The 23,996-nt window shown below is 59.6% G+C and overlaps 2 protein-coding genes across 2 annotated transcripts; both read right to left on the reverse strand.

Moving 5' to 3' along the window:
• Positions 1-209: 209 nt before the first annotated feature.
• On the reverse strand, positions 210-4,594 carry LOC131560851 (E3 ubiquitin-protein ligase TRIM7-like). Its single transcript, XM_058809846.1, has 7 exons — positions 4,187-4,594; positions 3,042-3,128; positions 2,501-2,731; positions 2,039-2,061; positions 1,784-1,899; positions 1,514-1,546; positions 210-724 (listed from the first exon to the last, which is right to left on the reverse strand). The coding sequence occupies exons 1-7, from the start codon at positions 4,592-4,594 to the stop codon at positions 210-212; spliced, it is 1,413 nt and encodes a 470-aa protein (XP_058665829.1).
• A 3,463-nt stretch (positions 4,595-8,057) lies between these two features.
• Positions 8,058-22,633, reverse strand: LOC131565656 (uncharacterized). The gene is made up of 15 exons (XM_058816669.1): positions 22,226-22,633; positions 21,091-21,177; positions 20,701-20,931; positions 20,320-20,342; positions 19,933-20,042; positions 19,663-19,695; positions 18,152-18,651; positions 13,349-13,576; positions 12,652-13,203; positions 11,500-11,586; positions 10,959-11,189; positions 10,539-10,561; positions 10,157-10,260; positions 9,884-9,919; positions 8,058-8,872 (listed from the first exon to the last, which is right to left on the reverse strand). The coding sequence occupies exons 1-15, from the start codon at positions 22,631-22,633 to the stop codon at positions 8,358-8,360; spliced, it is 3,168 nt and encodes a 1,055-aa protein (XP_058672652.1). The 3' UTR covers positions 8,058-8,357.
• Positions 22,634-23,996: the final 1,363 nt, after the last annotated feature.

Below are 23,996 nucleotides of genomic sequence, written 5' to 3' on the forward strand. Positions count from 1 at the left end.
GACAGCAGCACGCAGACAGCCCCAGGCAGGACAGCACTTCTTGAATGCTCCAAAGGACTGGGCAGGAGGAGATGCAGAAAATTGCAGAGATGGTCCAGGGCAGGCAGAGCTGCAGGGAGGCTGCAGAGTGATGCCCTGTCATTGCCACAGCTCCTCCCTGATCAGCCAGACAAGGGCACGGGCAGGGGCCAGGCAGCCATCCCAGCCTGTCAGTCACACACCCGGATCTGGGTATCTTCTGAGCAGATCCAAAAATACGGGAAGACTTTCTCAGTGAAGGTGGCCTCCAACTGCAGGATCAGGCTCATGTCCTTTGCATTATAGAAGCTCACTCGGCCCATTTCATAGTCCAGGCAGACCCTGATTCTCTGGAGTTTTTCCCTGAGTGCCAGAACCTCAGGGGTTATGCAGATTGTACTGTACTCCCCAGGCAAGTGCAGTCGTAGGGCCCAGACCTTCTCAGAGCTGAGCAGACTGACTAGGTCCTTCCGCAGCACGGACCCCAGGGCCACCCCCACAGCCCAGCTGCCCTTTTCCCCGACCTCCACCTCCCAGTAATGCCTCCCAGATGTGAACCCCTGGGAGCCCAAGACACTGAGAGTGCGTGTGAACTTCTTGGGGGTATTGGGGAGGCTTTGTTCATGACTGCTGAACTGGACCAATTTGTTGTTGTCCAAGAGCATCAGGCAAGGATGCGCCGTCTGTGGGTCCAGCCTCACCTGCTCTAAAGGGGGACAGAAACATCAGTCTGTGACTGCTGCTCCCAGAGCTGCTGGAGAGTGCAGCCCGTGGGGAGCAGGGCATGCCGTGGCTGTGAGCAGGCAGCGCTGCAAGGCACGAGGGGCCAGGCCAGTCCCTGCTCCTGTGCCAAGGGCTCCCCCAGCTCGGAGCCTGCTCTGCCGAGCCAGCAGGCAGCCCCAAAGCTGCAGAGCCCCAGCTGCCCATCCACCAGGGATGTTCTGCTGCCATCCCGTGGCCGTGCCACAAGGCCACACAGCTGTCACTGTGCGGTGTCACCAGCCCACACCCTCTGCCCAACACACTCCTGCGGGCACTGCAGGGGGGAAACTGAGGCACGACTCTGCTGTGCTCAAGTGCATCATCCCAACAACGGAGAGTGTGGAGAGCGGCCTCAGCACAAATGGTGCCAGCCACAGCTCAGCCCAGCAGTGCTGCATCACGGGGGCCCTGAGCACCTGCAGAAGCACTTGTGATCACACCTAAATGCCAGCTAAAATCATGTACAGCCCCTCTGCTTAACTGGGCACAGCCTGACACGGCCTCCTGCTGTCCTGGCCCTGGCCTGGTGTCACAGGACAGCATCCCTGGTGCTGCCTGGCACAGGGACAGACCAGGATTTGTACAGCAGGCCCAGTCAAAACAATGGGACTCAGCTCTAGACAGATGCTGGGTTTAGATGGGCTGTGAGCCCATCTCTGCACCAAGGACATGAGGACACTCATCCTGAAAAGCTTTTCCCACTCAGTTGTGCTCAGCAGCTCCACAAACTTACCCCTTTGCCAATCTATCTCGTGACACATGTTCACTGGAAGAAGGAAAGGAAGATGCATGAGTGTCTCTCCTGTGGCACCTGTCCTGCTCCCCAGCAGGGCAGCAAGCCAGGTGTGGAGCCCCAGGCTCCAGCAGAGCCCATCCTGGGCAGGGTTCCCGTCTGGAGCAGCCGTTTTGCTCCTGAGCCCCAGGCAGAGGCAGCAGGCAGTGAGGATTTCCCACTGCCAGCCAAGCCCAGGGGAAGCACAGCACAGAGCCAGCAGGGCTTTACCTCTGAATTTATCCACCATGGCCATGACCTGCTGGCTCTCGTCAGTGAGGCTCTGAATGCTCTTCTGCAGCTCTCGGGAAACTGGCTCTGGGATCGGGGCCATGGCTGCCTCACAGCTAAGGGGAACAGGGAGAGGAGCTCAGAGCCCAGCCACCAGCCAGGGCCAGCAGGGAAATCCCTGCAGCCCCAGAGCCCAGGGCAGCTGTGTCCCTGCTATCAGCACAGGAACCCCATCTTTAGGAGCCTGTTTCATACCTGCTCAGGATTGTGCCAACATCCTGCAAGAGAGAAAACACAGGAGAGCTGTGGCACTGCCGAGGGCCAGGCAGCTGCAGTGGCTGCCCAGCTGTGTGAAGCAGCTTAAGGGGGCTGGGGCTGAGCCCACCCCTCATCCCAACCCTGCCTTCCCTCAGGGCCCTGACCCACAGCGGGCACAGCGCGGTGGCACAGCACAGTGTCACAGCACAGTGTCACAGCATGGTGTCACAGCACAGTGTCACAGCACAGTGTCACAGCACGGTGTCACACTGCAGTGTCACAGCACAGTGTCACAGTGTCACAGCACAGTGTCACAGCACAGTGTCACAGCACAGTGTCACCGTGTCACAGCACAGTGTCCCACCATGGCCCCAGCCTGCACCAGCATGCACAGGGTGCCAGCTGGGTGTCCCCAGCCCCAGCAGGGCTCACAGTGCCCAGGGGCTGATGCTGCCTCACCTTGAGGAACTCGACCGCCGGCTGCTCCCGCTTCTCCTGGATCTGCCCAATCACCGTGTCCAGCAGCGACTCCCTCTCCAAAACCCTGTGCGTGTATTCCTCGCTCTTACTGACCAGCTCATGGGACATCTGCTCCAGCTGGGCCAGCAGGGTCTCCTTCTGCTCCTCCAGGCACCACTGCAGCTCCTCAAAGCTCTCAGCCACTCGCTGCAGCTCCGAACCCACTGTCACCTGCAAGGCACCGCACGGAGGCCCTGAGCCCAGCCAGGCTCCGGCTGCCCCCGCAGGGACACGGCTGCTGCAGAGAGGGGACAAGGATCACACACAACGGGACCAGAGGTTTGCAACAGGAGCAGCAGGACAAACAGAGACAGGGGGGCAAGTCTGGATGTTGATGGGCCCAAGGAGGCCACATGAGATGGGCAGAGAAAAGAACGCTGGCATGGATTAGGAGATAAGGATATATGGGGAGAGGGAAAGGTGGGACATTCCTGGGGAGCCACATGGGTGAGCAGTGGGGGACATGGAGAGGAACACACACCTGCAGGTCTTCACTTTTCTCGTCTACCCTGTGATTCAATTTTTTCTTCTGTTCTTGTAAATAAAGCAGGTTTCTCCGGAGTTTCTTCTGGAGAAGGGATTAAAAAATGGCATTTCTGTTAATTTTGGAGTGGCATTCACAGGAGGGAGATAATGTCACCAAACAACGCCTCTGAGAACAATCCCAATCCAGGCAATTACTGGGGGTAAACCCTAAGTATCTGGGATTGAGTTTTTGAGATAAGTGACATCACCCAACTCTTCAAACTCAGGCAGCGGAGATCCCCATCTACAGCTCTTATGGACAGAAACATTTGCGGAATAATTTAATGGGGAAACCCTGCAGTTTGTGGGGTTTTAAATTGTTTTTGAATTAAAAAAAGACCAACTCTCAACATTGGAAGTGTGATTTCCGGGAAAAGGTTTGCAGTGCCAGTAGCAGGGACTCAGACATGCCCCATAAATTTACTGGAGTATTAACAAACTCCTCCTGCTCTGAGGCATCTCCTGCGTTGCAGTGAGCCCAGACCCCAGCCCACACTGTGGGGAGAAAGCCTAGCTGGGGACATGTGGGGCACAATGGAACATGTGGGGCACAATGGAACCATGTGGGGACCCCGAGGGGTGAGCAGGGAGAGGGACCTGGGCTCCTGCGTGGGCTGGGGCCAGGCCATGGCAGAAGCAGCAGCCCCAGCACGGTGGCTACAGCAGCCCAAGCTGGCAGCCAGACACGGAGGCCGGGCAGCCGCCGGCTGAGGCCGCAGCTCCGTGGCTGGCCGGGGACACGGCCGAAGCTGTGTGTGGAGGGGAAGCAGCGCCGCGCCCTGAGGGAAGCCCAGACCCTGCTCGGAGCAGCCCCAGCCGCGCACGGAGGGCACCCAGAGCCACAGGCAGAGGAGCTCATGGCCAGAGCAGAGCCCAGGCTGTCCCTGAAGGGAGCCCCGACGTGTGCCCGGACAGGACACGGAGCTGTGCCCACAGGGGAGCCCAGGCTGTCCCCGAGGGAGCCCAGCCCCTGCTGCAGGGGATCCCCGCCTGTGGCCGAAGGGGAGCCTGAGCTGTGCCCCTCGGCCGCCCCAGCCCGGGCAGCCGAGGCCCCCAGCCCCTGCCCAAGCCCCCGGCCCCTCTCGCGGCGCCGCCCCGTACCTGCAGCTCCCGGGCGGCCTCTTCGGCGGGGCGGACACGGTGCCCGCGGTGCTCGGGCCCGTCCCGGCAGGGCGCGCAGAGCAGGGCGGCGCAGGGATCGCAGAACAGCGCCAGGGCCTTGCCGTGCTGGGGGCACCGCGGCCGCGCCGCCACCTCCTCCAGGGACCGGACCACCTCCGCCAGGTCGCCCAGGGAGCGGTTGGGGCGCTGCGAGCCCGGCTCCAGCGGGGCGCGGCACTGAGGGCAGGCGGCGGGGCGCCGGGGGTCCCCCAGCACGGCCGCCAGGCACTGCCCGCAGAAGCTGTGCCCGCACGCTGTGAGTACGGGCTGCTCGAACACATCCAGGCACACAGGGCAGGTGACCCCGGCCAACAGCTGCTCTCGCAGAGCCAGAACCTCCTCAGCCATGGCCGCGATGGAGTGGAATAGACGGAAAGGTGCCGAGGCGGGGCAGGACCGGGAATGGCCTTGCCCCGGGGCACAGTCCGCACGGTACAGCAGGCGCGGCTTGCTCCGGGCGGAGCGCAGCCAGCGCCCGGATTAATGTTTAAATTCATATAAATATCAATATGCTGGAACGCGTCCAGCCTGGCTCAGCCCTGGCGGCGGCTTGGAGCCGCCCTGCAGAAATCCCATCTCCAGGCCTTGTACAGTGTCCTGAGGTGACTTTATGATGCTCGTATCCCTCGTCATCTGTGTCGCTCAGAAATAAATTTTGCAGCTTTAGGATTGGTTCTGACAGGGAAGAGGGGGTCAGAAGAAGAAGCGTGGAGTTTGTTTTTAGAAAACTGCATTCTCTCCTTCTCCACGTTCCTGCTGCGATTCGGCGTTGTCTGCAGCAGGGACAGGCGGTGGGACAGAGCGCTCCTTTGCTCTTAGTAACTTTTAGTAGCTGAGGCAGAGAAGATCTTTGGACTGTGGGGTTTTCTTTTCCTTTTCATTGGAGCTGTTTAAACCTGTTCTGCACTGAACAGCCAGAAGAGCACCGGCAGCTCCCACCTGTGGCCCATCAGACCAGGCCTGGGCCTGAGGGACTGATAAGAGATTAAGTGAGCCAAGCTACAGCTCACAAAGGGGATTCCTGAGTTGTCATCTCTTTTGGAGGAGCACGAGGTTTTTATGTTACATATGGCTTAATTTTCCTGCTGATGAATTCTTTGCCCCACAAAAAAACTTTTTTTTCAACTTTTCTCCAGCGAAATGTTTTTCTGAACCAGTTGAGGGAGGGGCTGCTTGAATTTGCATTCCAGAGGTTAACCCTTGAAAGGTTTTTCTCCCAAAATGGTCCTAAACCCGGTGCCTCCAGCACTCTCAGCCCGGCTCCAAAGCACCCGCACAGCAGCAGCAGCAGCAGCAGCAGCAGCGCTGAGGGAAGCAGAGCCCCTCGAGCTGCCTGGTGCTTCTCAGCCTGCTGGGCCCACATTGGCCCTTCTGTGCTGCTGCCCTGGGCTCAGCGCCGGAGGCTGCTGGGTGCCCAAAACCAAGGCCCCGGATTCAGCCGTCGCTTCTGCTCCTCCTGCACCCTGCTGTGCTGCCAGCCGGGGCCCAAGGAGAGTTTGGGGGGCACCATCCAGCCCCTGACACGATAAGGCAGTGGAACAAATCCCTCTGCAGGCGCTTACTGCCCTGCCATGGCCGTGCCCTGCTGAGTGTCCCTGCCACCCCACCGCCAGCTTCCCTGCCCCGGTGGCTCCCAGGCCCTGGGCCAGCGGCTGTGACAGGCCATGGCGGCGCCGCCAGCCCCTGCCCAGCGTCCCTGCAGCAGCCCGGGGTGACAGCCTGATGTCCCCACTCATCTGGAGCCCCTGCGCTGCTGCCCAGGCCTACACTGCCCATCTCAGCCCCAGCTGGGGACAGCGGTGGCTCCTGCTCGTCCCCTGTTCCCGGAGCTGCTTTCTGGCTGCATCTGTGTCCAGTTCTGCCAGCAGCCCAGGCCAGGCAAGGCTGGGGGACTGTCACCCATGGCCCAAGCTGCAGGGACAGGAGCCGTCCAGTCCGTGTCCCAGCAGGGGACAGTGCTGTCAATTGTCACCACCGTGACAGATTTCAGAGTCACTGCCACCTGCGCTCAGGGCCACGCTGGCCGTGCTGTCCCACTGGCACGGGAGCTGTCTCTGCAGAGGCATTGGTGACATTTGGGCTGCTCAGGTCACCGGGATGTTGTTCAATCCCAGCAGGGTCCAGTGGCCGAGGCTGTTAGAGCCGTGTGTGGTGGGTGAGGAGCAGCACGAGGGGCAGGGGCTGCTGTGTGGGGCCAGTGACACAGAGCAGGGCACGGGCACTGCCAGCCTGGCCACACCAAGGCCCTGCCACAGCGGGGCACGGCCAGGCTACAACTGGCACCTCAGCTGCTTCATTGCCAATAAAAAGCTGAATTCATCCATCCTTAGGAAGAAAAAAGGATTCTGCCAGGTCCCTGTCACTGCCAGAGTGACAGACATGAGCCACAGAGAACCAGAATCAGTTCTGCTTTTCATTGCCTCCTTGCCCATACCTGCATCCAGTCCTGGTGAGGGGGATGCAGGGAGGCTGCTGAGGGACCCAGGGCTGCAGCCAGGCCCTCCTGTCCTGCCCCAACACCTCCCTGCCAGGACATCAGCCCCAGCACAGCACTTTTCATGGAATCCCAGAATGGTCTGGCTGGGAAGGCACCTCCAAGCTCATCTTGTTCCACCTCCCTGCAAGGGCAGGAGCACCTTCCACTGTCCCAGGCTGCTCAAAGCCTCATCCAGCCTGGCCAATTTCCAGAGATGGAAGTGTCAGCTCCTGTCAGACAGCACGCCCTGACCTGAAACCCCAAACTTCATCCAGGGAGCTGCAGCACCACCCCAGCAGTGGGAAGGCAGGAACCCTGGTAAGAGCCTGCCCAGGCAGCCCCAAAATGCTGCCACCCACAGCAATGAGCAGCTGGTGACTCTCAAAGAATAAAGCAGGGATTTATTACAAGGCCTCCATGGATTCACCTAGGGATGCACAAGAGCCCGGCCAGGGCTGCACCTAAGAGGGACCCAAAGTAGTCACAAAATGGACGAACACTCACAGTTTTACAAGTGTGGTCTCATGCTTTTTTAAGTTCTGCTCCATTTGAATATTGCAGTTTTTAGTCAAATTACAGCTTTAGGTTATGAAGTTGCATGTTCCTTGTTTTTCTCTCTTCAACTCACTCTTTACAATTTTTGGGCCTGGACATGGAATCCTTGGTCTCAAGTCAGAAAAAGATTGTTTTGTCCACCTACTCTGAGAAGAGAACCTGCTAAGACTTAACATGAAATTTAAAGTTACACAACAAAGCAGCACAGAATCAAAAAAGTATAAAAGCTAAAACTCAAGACATTATTATCAGCTTGGTGCTCCAGCCTGGTTTCCTGACTGTGGGGTGGCTGCATGCTCCAGCCCAGCCCTGCAGTGCTGCCAAAGGCTGGCATGGACAATCAGAGCCTCTTCCCTCCTCCCTCCCGATTATTCTGTGGCCTCAGTGCCCACAGGGAGAGGCAGGACACCATCCCCATGGCCCCTAGGCAGGACAGCAGCAGGCAGACAGCCCCAGGCAGGACAGCACTTCTTGAATGCTCCAAAGGACTTGGCAGGAGGAGATGCAGAAAATTGCAGAGAGGGTCCAGGGCAGGCAGAGCTGCAGGGAGGCTGCAGAGTGATGCCCTGTCATTGCCACAGCTCCTCCCTGCTCAGCCAGCCAAGGGCACGGGCAGGCCCTGGAAGAATCCGTGTCTGGACGGGCTGTTTGGGTGCATTCCAGCGAGCCATGGACCCCAGCCCACTCGATCTCACACGGAGGAAAGCAAAAGACCAGAAGCGCTCTTCTCCATGCAGAGACCAACGTGGCACGTTTATTTCCAAGGTGGGAAAGAGACTGTTGCCTCATGGTGGGAGCCTTTTAACCCGGGGAATGGGGTGCAGAGGACGAGGAGCACAGCCCATGGGACACCAGTGAGGAGGGGTAAACCAGGGCAGGGACCAGGGGAGGGTACTGGGGAGATGGGTGGGTGAAGGAAATCCATTTGGTAGGAGAGGGGAAGAACAGACCATGTGATATAACATAAACTATTTAGTGCAATATAGAGACTATTCAGTGAAAATTTCTAATAACCTAGTGTGAAAGAACAATCAAAAATTTAGGGCAATGCAAAAGGGGCCTGGCAGCCATCCCACCCTGTCAGTGACACACCCGGATGTGCGTTATTTCTGAGGAGACCGAAAAATACGGGAAGACTTTCTCGGTGAAGGTGGCCTCCAACTGCTGAATCAGTGTCATGTCCTGTGCGTTGTAGAAGGTCACTAGGCCCGCTTCGTATTCTAGGTGAACCCTTATCCTTTGGAGTTTTTCCCTGAGCTCCAGCACCTCAGAGGTCATGCAGACTGTTCTGTACTGGCCATCGAACATTATTCGCAGCCCCCAGACCTTCTCAGAGCGGCGCAGGTTGATCCATGTCTTCCTTGGCACGGACTCCAGGGCCACCCCCACGGCCCAGGTGCCCTTTTCCCCCACCTCCAACTCCCAGTAATGCCTCCCAGACGTGAACCCCTGGGAGCCCAGAACAGAGCAGCTGCATGTGAACCTCTTGGGGTTGTCAGGGATGTTTTGTTCTTCATTTCTCAACTGGAGCATTTTGCGTTTCTTTGAAAGGATCAGGCGCGGATGCGCCGTGTCTGGGTCCAGCGTCACCTGCTCTAAAGGGGGACAGAAACATCAGTCTGTGCCTGCTGAGAACAGAACCAGCACCTCTCCTCCAGCCTGCACCACGGGACTGGCTCCTGTCCTGGGAGCACCAGGGGCACTCCTGCAGCCCCCTCGGCTGGCATGGGACACGGGAGCCTCCCTGTGCCCACGCCGGCACCCGAGGGTGAAAAGATGCTCCCTGAGGCGGGACTGAGGCAGGCAGTGTCCCCACAGGCAGGGGACAGACACGATGGGCTTTGCTCAAGCTGCTCCCAGAGCTGCTGGAGAGTGCAGCCCGTGGGGAGCAGGGCATGCCGTGGCTGTGAGCAGGCAGCGCTGCAAGGCACGAGGGGCCAGGCCAGTCCCTGCTCCTGTGCCAAGGGCTCCCCCAGCTCGGAGCCTGCTCTGCCGAGCCAGCAGGCAGCCCCAAAGCTGCAGAGCCCCAGCTGCCCATCCACCAGGGATGTTCTGCTGCCATCCCGTGGCCGTGCCACAAGGCCACACAGCTGTCACTGTGCGGTGTCACCAGCCCACACCCTCTGCCCAACCCACTCCTGCGGGCACTGCAGAGGGGAAACTGAGGCACGACTCTGCTGTGCTCAAGTGCATCATCCCAACAACGGAGAGTGTGGAGAGCGGCCTCAGCACAAATGGTGCCAGCCACACCTCAGCCCAGCAATGCTGCATCACGGGGGCCCTGAGCACCTGCAGAAGCACTTGTGATCACACCTAAATGCCAGCTAAAATCATGTACAGCCCCTCTGCTTAACTGGGCACAGCCTGACACGGCCTCCTGCTGTCCTGGCCCTGGCCTGGTGTCACAGGACAGCATCCCTGGTGCTGCCTGGCACAGGGACAGACCTGGATTTGTACAGCAGGCCCAGTCAAAACAATGGGACTCAGCTCTAGACAGATGCTGGGTTTAGATGTGCTGTGAGCCCATCTCTGCCCCAAGGACATGACGACACTCATCCTGGAAAGCTTTTCCCACTCAGTTGTGCTCAGCAGCTCAACAAACTTACCCCTTCTGCCCCAGTCTATCTCACTCCGCAGGTTCACTGGAAGAAGGAAAGGAAGATGCATGAGTGTCTCTCCTGTGGCACCTGTCCTGCTCCCCAGCAGGGCAGCAAGCCAGGTGTGGAGCCCCAGGCTCCAGCAAAGCCCATCCTGGGCAGGGTTCCCGTCTGGAGCAGCCGTTTTGCTCCTGAGCCCCAGGCAGAGGCAGCAGGCAGTGAGGATTTCCCACTGCCAGCCAAGCCCAGGGGAAGCACAGCACAGAGCCAGCAGGGCTTTACCTCTGAATTGATCCACCATGTCCATGAGTTGTTGACTGTTCTGAATGCTCCTCTGCAGCTCTGGCGAAAATGGCTCTGAGATCGGGGCCTTGGCTGCCTCACAGCTGAGGGGAACAGGGAGAGGAGCTCAGAGCCCAGCCACCAGCCAGGGCCAGCAGGGAAATCCCTGCAGCCCCAGAGCCCAGGGCAGCTGTGTCCCTGCTATCAGCACAGGAACCCCATCTTTAGGAGGGCTGCAGTGGCCTCTGGTCCCTGGTAACATCCCATGGAATGCCAAATCCCCAGCAGGGCAAACCACCTCCTTGGCGGCTCCTGCAGCGCTGCCAAAGCTCTGCCCAAAGGAGCTGAGCAGGAGGAGAGGGACAGCGAGCCTGTTTCATACCTGCTCAGGATTGTGCCAACATCCTGCAAGAGAGAAAACACATGAGAGCTGTGGCACTGCCGAGGGCCAGGCAGCTGCAGTGGCTGCCCAGCTGTGTGAAGCAGCTTAAGGGGGCTGGGGCTGAGCCCACACCTCATCCCAACCCTGCCTTCCCTCAGGGCCCTGACCCACAGCGGGCACAGCACGGTGTCACAGCACAGTGTCACAGGACAGTGTCACAGCACAGTGTCACAGCACAGTGTCACAGGACAGTGTCACAGCACGGTGTCACAGGACAGTGTCACAGCACAGTGTCACAGCACAGTGTCACAGCACAGTGTCTCACCATGGCCCCAGCCTGCACCAGCATGCACAGGCTGCCAGCTGGGTGTCCCCAGCCCCAGCAGGGCTCACAGTGCCCAGGGGCTGATGCTGCCTCACCTTGAGGAACTCGACCGCCGGCTGCTCCCGCTTCTCCTGGATCTGCCCAATCACCGTGTCCAGCAGCGACTCCCTCTCCAAAACCCTGTGCGTGTATTCCTCGCTCTTACTGACCAGCTCATGGGACATCTGCTCCAGCTGGGCCAGCAGGGTCTCCTTCTGCTCCTCCAGGCACCACTGCAGCTCCTCAAAGCTCTCAGCCACTCGCTGCAGCTCCGACCTCACTGTCACCTGCAAGGCACCGCACGGAGGCCCTGAGCCCAGCCAGGCTCCGGCTGCCCCCGCAGGGACACGGCTGCTGCAGAGAGGGGACAAGGATCACACACAACGGGACCAGAGGTTTGCAACAGGAGCAGCAGGACAAACAGAGACAGGGGGGCAAGTCTGGATGTTGATGGGCCCAAGGAGGCCACATGAGATGGGCAGAGAAAAGAACGTTGGCATGGATTAGGAGATAAGGATATATGGGGACAGGGAAAGGTGGGACATTCCTGGGGAGCCACATGGGTGAGCAGTGGGGGACATGGAGAGGAACACACACCTGCAGGTCTTTACTTTTCTGGTCTCCTATGCGCTTCAATTTTTTCTTCTGTTCTTTTAGAAAACGCCGTTCTCTCTGGAGTTTCTTCTGGAGAAGGGATTAAACAAATGGCATTTCTGTTAATTTTGGAGTGGCATTCACAGGAGGGTAATGATGTCACCAATGGGCCCATGTCGGGACAATCCCAATCTGGGGAGTCACTGGCGGTGACCCCTGAGTACCTGGGAGTGAGTTTGGAGCTCAGACACAGCACCCACCTCACCAAAGTCACTTTAGTCAGGCTGGGGAGATAACGATCCACACCTCTTATGGCCAGAAACATTTCTGGAATAACTTCATTGAAGTTAGAGTACACTCCAGGGGAAAAACTACAGTTTGTGGTTTTTTAAATTGTTTTTTAATTAGAAAAAACAACTTTCAAAGTTGCAAGTGTGATTACAGGAAAGTGCTTTGCAGTGCCAGTAGCAGGGACTCAGGCACACCCCATAAATTTGCTTGAGTATTAACAAACTCCTCCTGTTCTGAGGCATCTCCTGCGTTGCAGTGAGCCCAGACCCCAGCCCACACTGTGGGGAGAAAGCCTGGCTGGGGACATGTGGGGCACAATGGAACATGTGGGGACCCCGAGGGGTGAGCAGGGAGAGGGACCTGGGCTCCTGCGTGGGCTGGGGCCAGGCCATGGCAGAAGCAGCAGCCCCAGCACGGTGGCTACAGCAGCCCAAGCTGGCAGCCAGACACGGAGGCCGGGCAGCCGCCGGCTGAGGCCGCAGCTCCGTGGCTGGCCGGGGACACGGCCGAAGCTGTGTGTGGAGGGGAAGCAGCGCCGCGCCCTGAGGGAAGCCCAGACCCTGCTCGGAGCAGCCCCAGCCGCGCACGGAGGGCACCCAGAGCCACAGGCAGAGGAGCTCATGGCCAGAGCAGAGCCCAGGCTGTCCCTGAAGGGAGCCCCGACGTGTGCCCGGACAGGACACGGAGCTGTGCCCACAGGGGAGCCCAGGCTGTCCCCGAGGGAGCCCAGCCCCTGCTGCAGGGGATCCCCGCCTGTGGCCGAAGGGGAGCCTGAGCTGTGCCCCTCGGCCGCCCCAGCCCGGGCAGCCGAGGCCCCCAGCCCCTGCCCAAGCCCCCGGCCCCTCTCGCGGCGCCGCCCCGTACCTGCAGCTCCCGGGCGGCCTCTTCGGCGGGGCGGACACGGTGCCCGCGGTGCTCGGGCCCGTCCCGGCAGGGCGCGCAGAGCAGGGCGGCGCAGGGCTCGCAGAACAGCGCCAGGGCCTTGCCGTGCTGGGGGCACCGCGGCCGCGCCGCCTCCTCCTCCAGGGACCGGGCCAGCCCGGCCACGTTGCCCAGGGTGCGGCTGGGGTTCTGCGAGCCCGGCTCCAGCGGGGCGCGGCACTGAGGGCAGGCGGCGGGGCGCGGGGGGTCCCCCAGCACGGCCGCCAGGCACTGCCCGCAGAAGCTGTGCCCGCACGCCGTGACCACGGGCTGCTCGAACACATCCAGGCACACCGGGCAGGTGACCCCAGCCAACAGCTTCTCTCGCAGAGCCAGGACCTCCTCAGCCATGGCCGCGATGGAGTGGAATAGACGGGAAGCTGCCGAGGCGGGGCCGGGCCCGGGCCTTCTCCTCAGGACACGGCCAGCACTGTACGGCAGGCGCGGCTTGCTCCGGGAGTAGTGCTGCCAGCGCCCGGCTTCAAGTTTCAGTTCCTATAGACATTGTAATATATCGTAGAAATAATTAATTCTTTTAAAGAATGTACGTGTTAAGATTGTAAAATCCGAAACGCGGCTCTGACCACACAGGGCCCGAGTGCAGATGCCTATTCAGATTCCAAAGAATTCCCGGACAGACGGCTAAAATAACGATCGACGCTTTAGCATAAGAATAGACGCTTCCAGGACGATGATCACCGGTATCCGAGAGCGATCTAAGAAACCGCCCAAGAGCCATCATCGCCCTGCTGATTACATCAGTCAAGGTAGCCAGCGCCCCAGAATTATAGGTCTGAAAACAGGGCTTCCCCGGAGCCCATCCACGCTGACTGTCCACCTGGAGACGGTCTTTGTCCAGCTCTGCACACTGAAAGAAACAGCGATGAATGTGAAGAGTAACAAAAGAAATTGGGACTCCTTCACCTGGGGCACAATGAACTGTATAAAACCTCACCCCACGAAGCGGTTCTCGGGAAGGTGAAGGAGGGGGGGATTCCGATGCGATAGAGGTCGGATCCAGGTTCACCCTGGGCCGATCCCGGGCTCGACGCTGCCTCTTTGGCTGTGGTGGTTTCGAAGTCCGTAATTGGGTCGCGCAGAAAGATTAATAAATCTTTTCGGACATTTTGATAATTTGGCTCACGATTGATCATTTATAACAGTCATCAATAAGGTGGAACGCGTCCAGCCTGGCTCAGCCGTGGCGGCGGCTCAGAGCTGCCTGACGCTGCCCAGGGGGGCTATTTACAGACGCGAACGAGATGGGCTGCTGTAGCTAAAGCCTGCCTTTTGCAACTTTCCCTAAAACCCTCTGATTATCCCTCTAATTTCGTAGATTCCCACGCTGCCGTAGGGAAATCTCATCTTCAGGCCCTGCACTGTGTCCTGTGGTGACTTGATGATGCTCGTATCCCTTTTCGTCTGTGTTACTCAGAAATAAATTTTGCACATGTAGGATTGGTTCTGATGGCGATGAGGGGGTTATAAGAAAAAGCACAGAGTTTGTTTTCAGAAAACTGCGCTCTGTCTTCCTCTGCATTCCTGCTGCGGTTCGGCGTTGTCTGCAGCAGGGACAGGCAGTGGGACAAAGCTCTTCTTTGCTCTGAGTAACTTTTAGTAGCTGAGGCAGAGAAGATCTCTGGGCTGTGGGGTTTTCTTTTCCTTTTCATTGGAGCTGTTTAAACCTGTTCTGCACTGAACAGCCAGAAGAGCACCGGCAGCTCCCACATGTGGCCCATCAGACAAGGCCTGAGGGACGGATAAGAGATTAAGTGAGCCAAGCTACAGCTCACAAAGGGGACTTTCTCAGTTTGTCATCTCTTTTGGACCAGGAAGAGGTTTTTATGTTGAATACGGCTCATTTTTTTGTGCTGATGAATACTTTGCCCCCAAAAAATCATTTTTATGAACTTTTCTCCAGGGAAATGTTTTTCTGAACCAGTTGAGGGAGGGGCCGCTTGAATTTGCTTTCCAGAGGAAAACCCTTGAAAGGTTTTTCTCCCAGAGTTGCCCTAAACCATGAAACCCTGCGATCCTTCCCGAGGCCCGGCTCTGGGCGGAGCCGCTCCCGGCCAGCCGGGCTGCCTCAGGGCGCTCTGAAGGGATTGTGTCGGGGCGGCAGCTGCGCCCTGAGGGAGCCCAGGCTGATCCTGCGCTGCCTCCCTGCGCTGCCGGCCCGGCCCGCTCGCCCGAAATGCCCCCAAGGCCCGGCTGCTGCTGCCACGAGGGCTCCGGCCTCCATCCCCGCAGCGCTCGGCTCCGGCGCCTCTCCCGGTGCCTCCAGCACCCTCAGCCTGCTCCAAAGCACCCGCACAGCAGCAGCAGCAGCAGCAGCGCTGAGGGAAGCAGAGCCCCTCGAGCTGCCTGGTGCTTCTCGGCCTGCTGGGCCCACATTGGCCCTTCTGTGCTGCTGCCCTGGGCTCAGTGCCAGCGGCTGCTGGTTGCCCAAAACCAAGGCCCCGGATTCAGCCGTCGCTTCTGCTCCTCCTGCACCCTGCTGTGCTGCCAGCCGGGGCCCAAGGAGAGTTTGGGGGGCACCATCCAGCCCCTGACACGATAAGGCAGTGGAACAAATCCCTCTGCAGGCGCTTACTGCCCTGCCATGGCCGTGCCCTGCTGAGTGTCCCTGCCACCCCACCGCCAGCTTCCCTGCCCCGGTGGCTCCCAGGCCCTGGGCCAGCGGCTGTGACAGGCCATGGCGGCGCCGCCAGCCCCTGCCCAGCGTCCCTGCAGCAGCCCGGGGTGACAGCCTGATGTCCCCGCTCATCTGGAGCCCCTGGGCTGCTGCCCGGGCCTACACTGCCCATCTCAGCCCCAGCTGGGGACAGCGGTGGCTCCTGCTCGTCCCCTGTTCCCGGAGCTGCTTTCTGGCTGCATCTGTGTCCAGTTCTGCCAGCAGCCCAGGCCAGGGAAGGCTGGGGGACTGTCACCCATGGCCCAAGCTGCAGGGACAGGAGCCGTCCAGTCCGTGTCCCAGCAGGGGACAGTGCTGTCAATTGTCACCACCGTGACAGATTTCAGAATCACTGCCACCTGCGCTCAGGGCCACGCTGGCCGTGCTGTCCCACTGGCACGGGAGCTGTCTCTGCAGAGGCGTTGGTGACATTTGGGCTGCTCAGGTCACCGGGATGTTGTTCAATCCCAGCAGGGTCCAGTGGCCGAGGCTGTTAGAGCCGTGTGTGGCAGGCGAGGAGCAGCACGAGGGGCAGGAGCTGCTGTGTGGGGCCAGAGACACAGAGCAGGGCACGGGCACTGCCAGCCTGGCCACACCAAGGCCCTGCCACTGCGGGGCACAGCCAGGCTACAACTGGCACCTCAGCTGCTTCATTGCCAATAAAAAGCTGAATTCATCCATCCTTAGGAAGAAAAAAGGATTCTGCCAGGTCCCTGTCACTGCCAGAGTGACAGACGCGAGCCACAGAGAACCAGAATCAGTTCTGCTTTTCATTGCCTCCTTGCCCATACCTGCATCCAGTCCTGGTGAGGGGGATGCAGGGAGGCTGCTGAGGGACCCAGGCCTGCAGCCAGGCCCTCCTGTCCTGCCCCCACACCTCCCTGCCAGGACATCAGCCCCAGCACAGCACTTTTCATGGAATCCCAGAATGGTCTGGCTGGGAAGGCACCTCCAAGCTCATCTTGTTCCACCTCCCTGCAAGGGCAGGAGCACCTTCCACTGTCCCAGGCTGCTCAAAGCCTCATCCAGCCTGGCCAACTTCCAGAGATGGAAGTGTCAGCTCCTGTCAGACAGCACGCCCTGACCTGAAACCCCAAACTTCATCCAGGGAGCTGCAGCACCACCCCAGCAGTGGGAAGGCAGGAACCCTGGTAAGAGCCTGCCCAGGCAGCCCCAAAATGCTGCCACCCACAGCAATGAGCAGCTAGTGGCTCCCAAAGAATAAAGCAGGGATTTATTACAAGGCCTCCATGGATTCACCTAGGGATGCACAAGAGCCCGGCCAGGGCTGCACCTAAGAGGGACCCAAAGTGGTCACAAAATGGACGAGTGCTCACACTTTTATAAGTGTGGTCTCATGCTTTACAAGTTGTGCTCTATAGGTGGCCCTTGAGTCACAGTAAAATATATGTATTGTATGGGTGGCCTTGCCCTGGTCACCCCAAATTGTTCTTGATGGGCTGCAGCTGTGATGTCCTTCAGTGGGCTGCAGCTGTGACCAATGAAGATAACTGGGATAAAAAGGGGCTGGTTTGGCCAGTCAGGGAGAGTTTTGGTGGGGCCCTGAAGGAGAAGGAACAATGTGCAGGAGGAGGAGGAGGAGGAGGAGTCTGTGCTGTGAAGAGATGCCCTCAGGGAAACCCTGAGAAGGTATGGGACTCTTGATATATGATAACAATGTATTTCTCCTCATAAAGGTGATCTTTTTGGATGTTGGTGTTAATTAAGCAATTACAGCTTTAGGTTTTGAAGCTGCATGCTGCTTGTTTTTCCTTCTTTGATTCACTATTTGTACTTTTTGTCCTAGGCCTTATATCCTTGATCTGAAGCTACCAAAGGATTGTTTTGTCTACCTACCCTGTGAAGAGAACTTGCTAACAATTAACAAGAAGGTTAAAGCTATGCACCAAAGCAGCAGAGAATACAAAGATTGTGGAACCGAAAAATCAAAGAGTCATTATCAGCTTGGGGCTCCAGCCTGGCTTCCAGAGTGCAGGGTGGCTGCATCCTCCAGCCCTGCAGTGCTGCCATAGGCTGGCATGGACAATCAGAGCCTCTTCCCTCCTCCCTCCCGATTATTCTGTGGCCTCAGTGCCCACAGGGAGAGGCAGGACACCATCCCCATGGCCCCCAGGCAGGACAGCACTTCTTGAATGCTCCAAAGGACTGGGCGGGAGGAGATGCAGAAAATTGCAGAGAGGGTCCAGGGCAGGCAGAGCTGCAGGGAGGCTGCAGAGTGATGCCGTGTCATTGCCACAGCTCCTCCCTGCTCAGCCAGCCAAGGGCACGGGCAGGCCCTGGAAGAATCCGTGTCTGGACGGGCTGTTCGGGTGCATTCCAGCGAGCCATGGACCCCGGCCCACTGAATCTCACACAGACAAAAGCAAAAGACCAGAAGCGCTCTTCTCCATGCAGAGACCAACGTGGCACGTTTATTTCCAAGGTGGGAAAGAGACTGTTGCCTCATGGTGGGAGCCTTTTAACCCGGGGAATGTGGGGCAGAGGACGAGGAGCACAGCCCATGGGACACCAGTGAGGAGGGGTAAACCAGGGCAGAGACCAGGGGAGGGTACTGGGGAGAGGGGTGGGGGAAGGAAATCATGTGCTAGGAGAGGGGAAGAACAAACCAGGTAATAAAACATAAACTAATCAGTGCAATATAGAGACTATTCAGTGCAAATTTCTAATAACCTAGTGTGAAAGAACAATCAACTGCATAGGGCAATGCAAGAGGAGCCTGGCAGCCATCCCACCCTGTCAGTGACACACCCGGATGTGGGTTCCTTCTGAGGAGACCAAAAAATAAGGGAAGACTTTCTCGGTGAAGTTGGCCTCCACCTGGAAGATCTGCATCATATCCTTTGCATTGTAGAAGGTCACTCGTCCCATTTCATAGTGCAGGCAGACTCTGATTCTCTGGAGATTTTCCTTCAGTGCCAGACACTCAGAGGACACAGATTGTGCCCAGTAGTAGCCGCAGTCCAGTCGCAGCACCCAGGCCTTTTCAGAGCTGCCATGGCAGATTGGCTCCTTCCTGGGCACAGACTCCAGGGCCACCCCCACGGCCCAGGTGCCCTCTTCTCCAACCTCCACCTCCCAGTAATGCCTCCCAGATGTGAACCCCTGGGAGCCCAGGACGCTGTAGCTGCCTGTGAACCTCTTGGGGTTGTCAGGGAGCTTTGGTTTTTCATTTCTGAACCAGACCTCTTTGTTGTCGTACAAGAGCAGCAGGCGAGGATGCGCCGTGTCTGGGTCCAGCGTCACCTGCTCTAAAGGGGGACAGAAACATCAGTCTGTGCCTGCTGAGAACAGAACCAGCACCTCTCCTCCACCCTGCACCACGGGGCTGGCTCCTGGCCTGGAAACACCAGGGGCACTCCTGCAGCCCCCTCGGCTGGCATGGGACACGGGAGCCTCCCTGTGCCCACGCCGGCACCCGAGGGTGAGAAGATGCTCCCTGAGGCGGGACTGAGGCAGGCAGTGTCCCCACAGGCAGGGGACAGACACGATGGGCTTTGCTCAAGCTGCTCCCAGAGCTGCTGGAGAGTGCAGCCCGTGGGGAGCAGGGCATGCCGTGGCTGTGAGCAGGCAGCGCTGCAAGGCACGAGGGGCCAGGCCAGTCCCTGCTCCTGTGCCAAGGGCTCCCCCAGCTCGGAGCCTGCTCTGCCGAGCCAGCAGGCAGCCCCAAAGCTGCAGAGCCCCAGCTGCCCATCCACCAGGGATGTTCTGCTGCCATCCCGTGGCCGTGCCACAAGGCCACACAGCTGTCACTGTGCGGTGTCACCAGCCCACACCCTCTGCCCAACCCACTCCTGCGGGCACTGCAGAGGGGAAACTGAGGCACGACTCTGCTGTGCTCAAGTGCATCATCCCAACAACGGAGAGTGTGGAGAGCGGCCTCAGCACAAATGGTGCCAGCCACACCTCAGCCCAGCAATGCTGCATCACGGGGGCCCTGAGCACCTGCAGAAGCACTTGTGATCACACCTAAATGCCAGCTAAAATCATGTACAGCCCCTCTGCTTAACTGGGCACAGCCTGACACGGCCTCCTGCTGTCCTGGCCCTGGCCTGGTGTCACAGGACAGCATCCCTGGTGCTGCCTGGCACAGGGACAGACCTGGAGATTTACAGCAATCCTAGTCAAAACAACAGCACTCAGCTCTAGATAGGTGCTGTGTTTACATGTGCTGTGAGCCTATCTCTGCCCCAAGGACATGAGGACACTCATCCTGGAAAGCTTTTCCCCCTCAGTTGTGCTCAGCAGCTCCACAAACTTACCCCTTTGCCAGTCTATCTCGTGACACATGTTCACTGGAAGAAGGAAAGGAAGATGCATGAGTGTCTCTCCTGTGGCACCTGTCCTGCTCCCCAGCAGGGCAGCAAGCCAGGTGTGGAGCCCCAGGCTCCAGCCAAGCCCATCCTGGGCAGGGTTCCCATCTGGAGCAGCCGTTTTGCTCCTGAGCCCCAGGCAGAGGCAGCAGGCAGTGAGGATTTCCCACTGCCAGCCAAGCCCAGGGGAAGCACAGCACAGAGCCAGCAGGGCTTTACCTCTGAATTGATCCACCATGGCCATGACCTGCTGGCTCTCGTCAGTGAGGCTCTGAATGCTCTTCTGCAGCTCTCGGGAAACTGGGATCGGGGCCATGGCTGCCTCACAGCTGAGGGGAACAGGGAGAGGAGCTCAGAGCCCAGCCACCAGCCAGGGCCAGCAGGGAAATCTCTGCAGCCCCAGGGCCCAGGGCAGCTGTGTCCCTGCTATCAGCACAGGAACCCCATCTTTAGGAGGGCTGCAGTGGCCTCTGGTCCCTGTAACATCCCATGGAATGCCAAATCCCCAGCGGGGCAAACCACCTCCTTGGAAGCTCCTGCAGCACTGCTAAAGCTCTGCCCAAAGGAGCTGAGCAGGAGGAGAGGGACAGCGAGCCTGTTTCATACCTGCTCAGGATTGTGCCAACATCCTGCAAGAGAGAAAACACAGGAGAGCTGTGGCACTGCCGAGGGCCAGGCAGCTGCAGTGGCTGCCCAGCTGTGTGAAGCAGCTTAAGGGGGCTGGGGCTGAGCCCACCCCTCATCCCAACCCTGCCTTCCCTCAGGGCCCTGACCCACAGCGGGCACAGCACGGTGTCACAGCACAGTGTCACAGCACAGTGTCACAGCACAGTGTCACAGCACGGTGTCACAGCACAGTGTCACACTGCAGTGTCACAGCACAGTGTCCCACCATGGCCCCAGCCTGCACCAGCATGCAGAGGGTGCCAGCTGGGTGTCTCTAGCCCCAGCAGGGCTCTCAGTGCCCAAGGGCTGATGCTGCCTCACCTTGAGGAACTCGACCGCCGGCTGCTCCTCCTTCTCCTGGATCTGCGCAATCACCGTGTCCAGCAGCGACTGCCTCTCCAAAACCCTGCGCGTGTATTTCTTGCTCTTTTTGTCCAGCTCCTTCAACATCTTGTTGTGCTGGGCCAGCAGGGTCTCCTTCTGCTCCTCCAGGCACTGCTGCAGCTCCTCAAAGCTCTCAGCCACTCGCTGCAGCTCCGACCTCGCTGTCACCTGCAAGGCACCGCACGGAGGCCCTGAGCCCAGCCAGGCTCCGGCTGCCCCGCAGGGACATGGCTGCCGCAGAGAGGGGACAAGGATCACACACAACGGGACCAGAGGTTTGCAACAGGAGCAGCAGGAAGAACGGAGACAGGGGGGCAAGTCACACACCTGGAGGTCTTTACTTTTCTGGTCTCCTCTGCTCTTCAAGTTTTCCTTCTGTTCTTGCAAAGAAAGCAGGTTTTTCTGGAGTGTCTCCTGGGGCAGGGATTAAAAAAAGGCATTTGTGTTCATTTTGGAGTGGCATTCACAGGAGGGAGATGATGTCACCAAACAACACCTGTGGGGACAATCCCAATCTGGGGAGTCCCTGTGCGTAACCTCTGAGGGTCTGGGAGTGAGTTTTCAGCTCAGAGGCAGCACCCACCTCTCCACAGTTACTTTAGTCAGGCTGGGGAGACCCCATCCACAGGTCTTATGGCCAGAAACATTTCTGGAATAAGTTAATGTGGAAACTCTGCAGTTTGTGGGGCTTTATTTTTTTGGTTTTTTTTTAATTAGAAAAACCAACTCAACATTGGAAGTCTGACTTCTGGGAAGAGGTTTGCAGTGCCAGTAGCAGGGACTCAGACATGCCCCATAAATTTGCTGGAGTATCAACAAACTCCTCCTGCTCTGAGGCATCTCCTGCGTTGCAGTGAGCCCAGACCCCAGCCCACACTGTGGGGAGAAAGCCTGGCTGTGGACATGTGGGGCACAAGGGACCATGTGGGGAGCCCGAGGGGTGAGCAGGGAGAGGGACCTGGGCTCCTGCGTGGGCTGGGGCCAGGCCATGGCAGAAGCAGCAGCCCCAGCACGGTGGCTACAGCAGCCCAAGCTGGCAGCCAGACACGGAGGCCGGGCAGCCGCCGGCTGAGGCCGCAGCTCCGTGGCTGGCCGGGGACACGGCCGAAGCTGTGTGTGGAGGGGAAGCAGCGCCGCGCCCTGAGGGAAGCCCAGACCCTGCTCGGAGCAGCCCCAGCCGCGCACGGAGGGCACCCAGAGCCACAGGCAGAGGAGCTCATGGCCAGAGCAGAGCCCAGGCTGTCCCTGAAGGGAGCCCCGACGTGTGCCCGGACAGGACACGGAGCTGTGCCCACAGGGGAGCCCAGGCTGTCCCCGAGGGAGCCCAGCCCCTGCTGCAGGGGATCCCCGCCTGTGGCCGGAGGGGAGCCTGAGCTGTGCCCCTCGGCCGCCCCAGCCCGGGCAGCCGAGGCCCCCAGCCCCTGCCCAAGCCCCCGGCCCCTCTCGCGGCGCCGCCCCGTACCTGCAGCTCCCGGGCGGCCTCTTCGGCGGGGCGGACACGGTGCCCGCGGTGCTCGGGCCCGTCCCGGCAGGGCGCGCAGAGCAGGGCGGCGCAGGGCTCGCAGAACAGCGCCAGGGCCTCGCCGTGCTGGGGGCACCGCGGCCGCGCCGCCTCCTCCTCCAGGGACCGGACCACCTCCGCCAGGTCGCCCAGGGAGCGGTTGGGGCGCTGCGAGCCCGGCTCCAGCGGGGCGCGGCACTGAGGGCAGGCGGCGGGGCGCCGGGGGTCCCCCAGCACGGCCGCCAGGCACTGCCCGCAGAAGCTGTGCCCGCACGCTGTGAGTACGGGCTGCTCGAACACATCCAGGCACACCGGGCAGGTGGCCTGGAACAAGAAGCGTTTGCGCACAGCCAGCGCCTCCTCAGCCATGGCCGCAAACGGCGGGAAACGGACGGAAGGGGCCGGACCCGCGACCGCGGCGGGGGCGGGCCTGGGCACGACGGGAACGGGCTGGGCTGGAGGGCGGCAAGGGGCGATGGGATGTGGGTGTGTGTTTATGAATGTGTGTGTGTGTGTCTGTGGCTCTGTGCCTGGGAATGTCCCCTTCTCTCCCTGGGCAGATTCCTGTGCTTGCATCTGATATTACTCACACGCGTGTCCATGTCCATGTGCGTGTGTGCAAGCAGGGGAAGAAGGAGCAGGAAAACCCCGGGGGAACACGAGCACGGGGCCGCTGTGTGCGCTGCGTGTGCCCGTGTCTGCAGGCCACGGGAGCGGGGCCGCAGCAGCGGCCGCGGAAAGGGAGGGCTGGGGTGTGCGTGAGTGTGAGCATGAGTGAGAGTGTGAGTGTCAGTGCAAGGTTTAGTTTGAGTGTAAGTGTGTGTGCGAGTGTGAGCCTTCATCCCGGCCTTCCCCCTGGGCGCAGCCGGCACGATGCTGCCAGCACCCGCGGATGCTGGGGATGCTTAAATCAGTTGAATCGTAATAACCTGTCACGGGGCTGGGAGCTTTGCCCCGGCCCGGCCCCGATGGCGGTCGGAGCCGGGAGCGGAGCCCCTTCCCCAGGTCGTGCCCCGCGATCCTTCCGAGGCCCGGCTCTGGGCGGAGCCGCTCCCGGCCAGCCGGGCTGCCTCAGGGCGCTCTGAAGGGATTGTGTCGGGGCGGCAGCTGCGCCCTGAGGGAGCCCAGGCTGACCCTGCGCTGCCTCCCTGCGCTGCCGGCCCGGCCCGCTCGCCCGAAATGCCCCCAAGGCCCGGCTGCTGCTGCCACGAGGGGTCCGGCCTCCATCCAATAAAAAGCTGAATTCATCCATCCTTAGGAAGAAAAAAGGATTCTGCCAGGTCCCTGTCACTGCCAGAGTGACAGACATGAGCCACAGAGAACCAGAATCAGTTCTGCTTTTCATTGCCTCCTTGCCCATACCTGCATCCAGTCCTGGTGAGGGGGATGCAGGGAGGCTGCTGAGGGACCCAGGGCTGCAGCCAGGCCCTCCTGTCCTGCCCCAACACCTCCCTGCCAGGACATCAGCCCCAGCACAGCACTTTTCATGGAATCCCAGAATGGTTTGCCTGGGAAGGCACATCCAAGCTCATCTTGTTCCACCTCCCTGCAAGGGCAGGAGCACCTTCCACTGTCCCAGGCTGCTCAAAGCCTCATCCAGCCTGGCCAACTTCCAGAGATGGAAGTGTCAGCTCCTGTCAGACAGCAGGCCCTGACCTGAAACCCCAAACTTCTTCCAGGGAGCTGCAGCACCACCCCAGCAGTGGGAAGGCAGAAACCCTGGCAGCAGCCT

This window comes from Ammospiza caudacuta, chromosome 1 (genome assembly GCF_027887145.1).
Source record: "Ammospiza caudacuta isolate bAmmCau1 chromosome 1, bAmmCau1.pri, whole genome shotgun sequence".
NCBI lineage: Eukaryota > Metazoa > Chordata > Aves > Passeriformes > Passerellidae > Ammospiza > Ammospiza caudacuta.

Coding starts and splice junctions, on each gene's coding strand:
- LOC131560851 (XM_058809846.1), bottom strand. CDS start 4,594: ATGGCTGAGGAGGTTCTGGCTCTGCGAGAGCAGCTGTTGGCCGGGGTC. Junction 3,129..4,186: donor AGGCCGCCCGGGAGCTGCAG/GTACGGGGCGGC, acceptor TCCCTTCTCCAG/AAGAAACTCCGGAGAAACCT. Junction 1,547..1,783: donor CATGGTGGATAAATTCAGAG/GTAAAGCCCTGC, acceptor TCCTTCTTCCAG/TGAACATGTGTCACGAGATA.
- LOC131565656 (XM_058816669.1), bottom strand. CDS start 22,633: ATGGCTGAGGAGGCGCTGGCTGTGCGCAAACGCTTCTTGTTCCAGGCC. Junction 9,920..10,156: donor CATGGTGGATCAATTCAGAG/GTAAAGCCCTGC, acceptor TCCTTCTTCCAG/TGAACCTGCGGAGTGAGATA. Junction 8,873..9,883: donor GATAGACTGGGGCAGAAGGG/GTAAGTTTGTTG, acceptor GTCCCCCTTTAG/AGCAGGTGACGCTGGACCCA.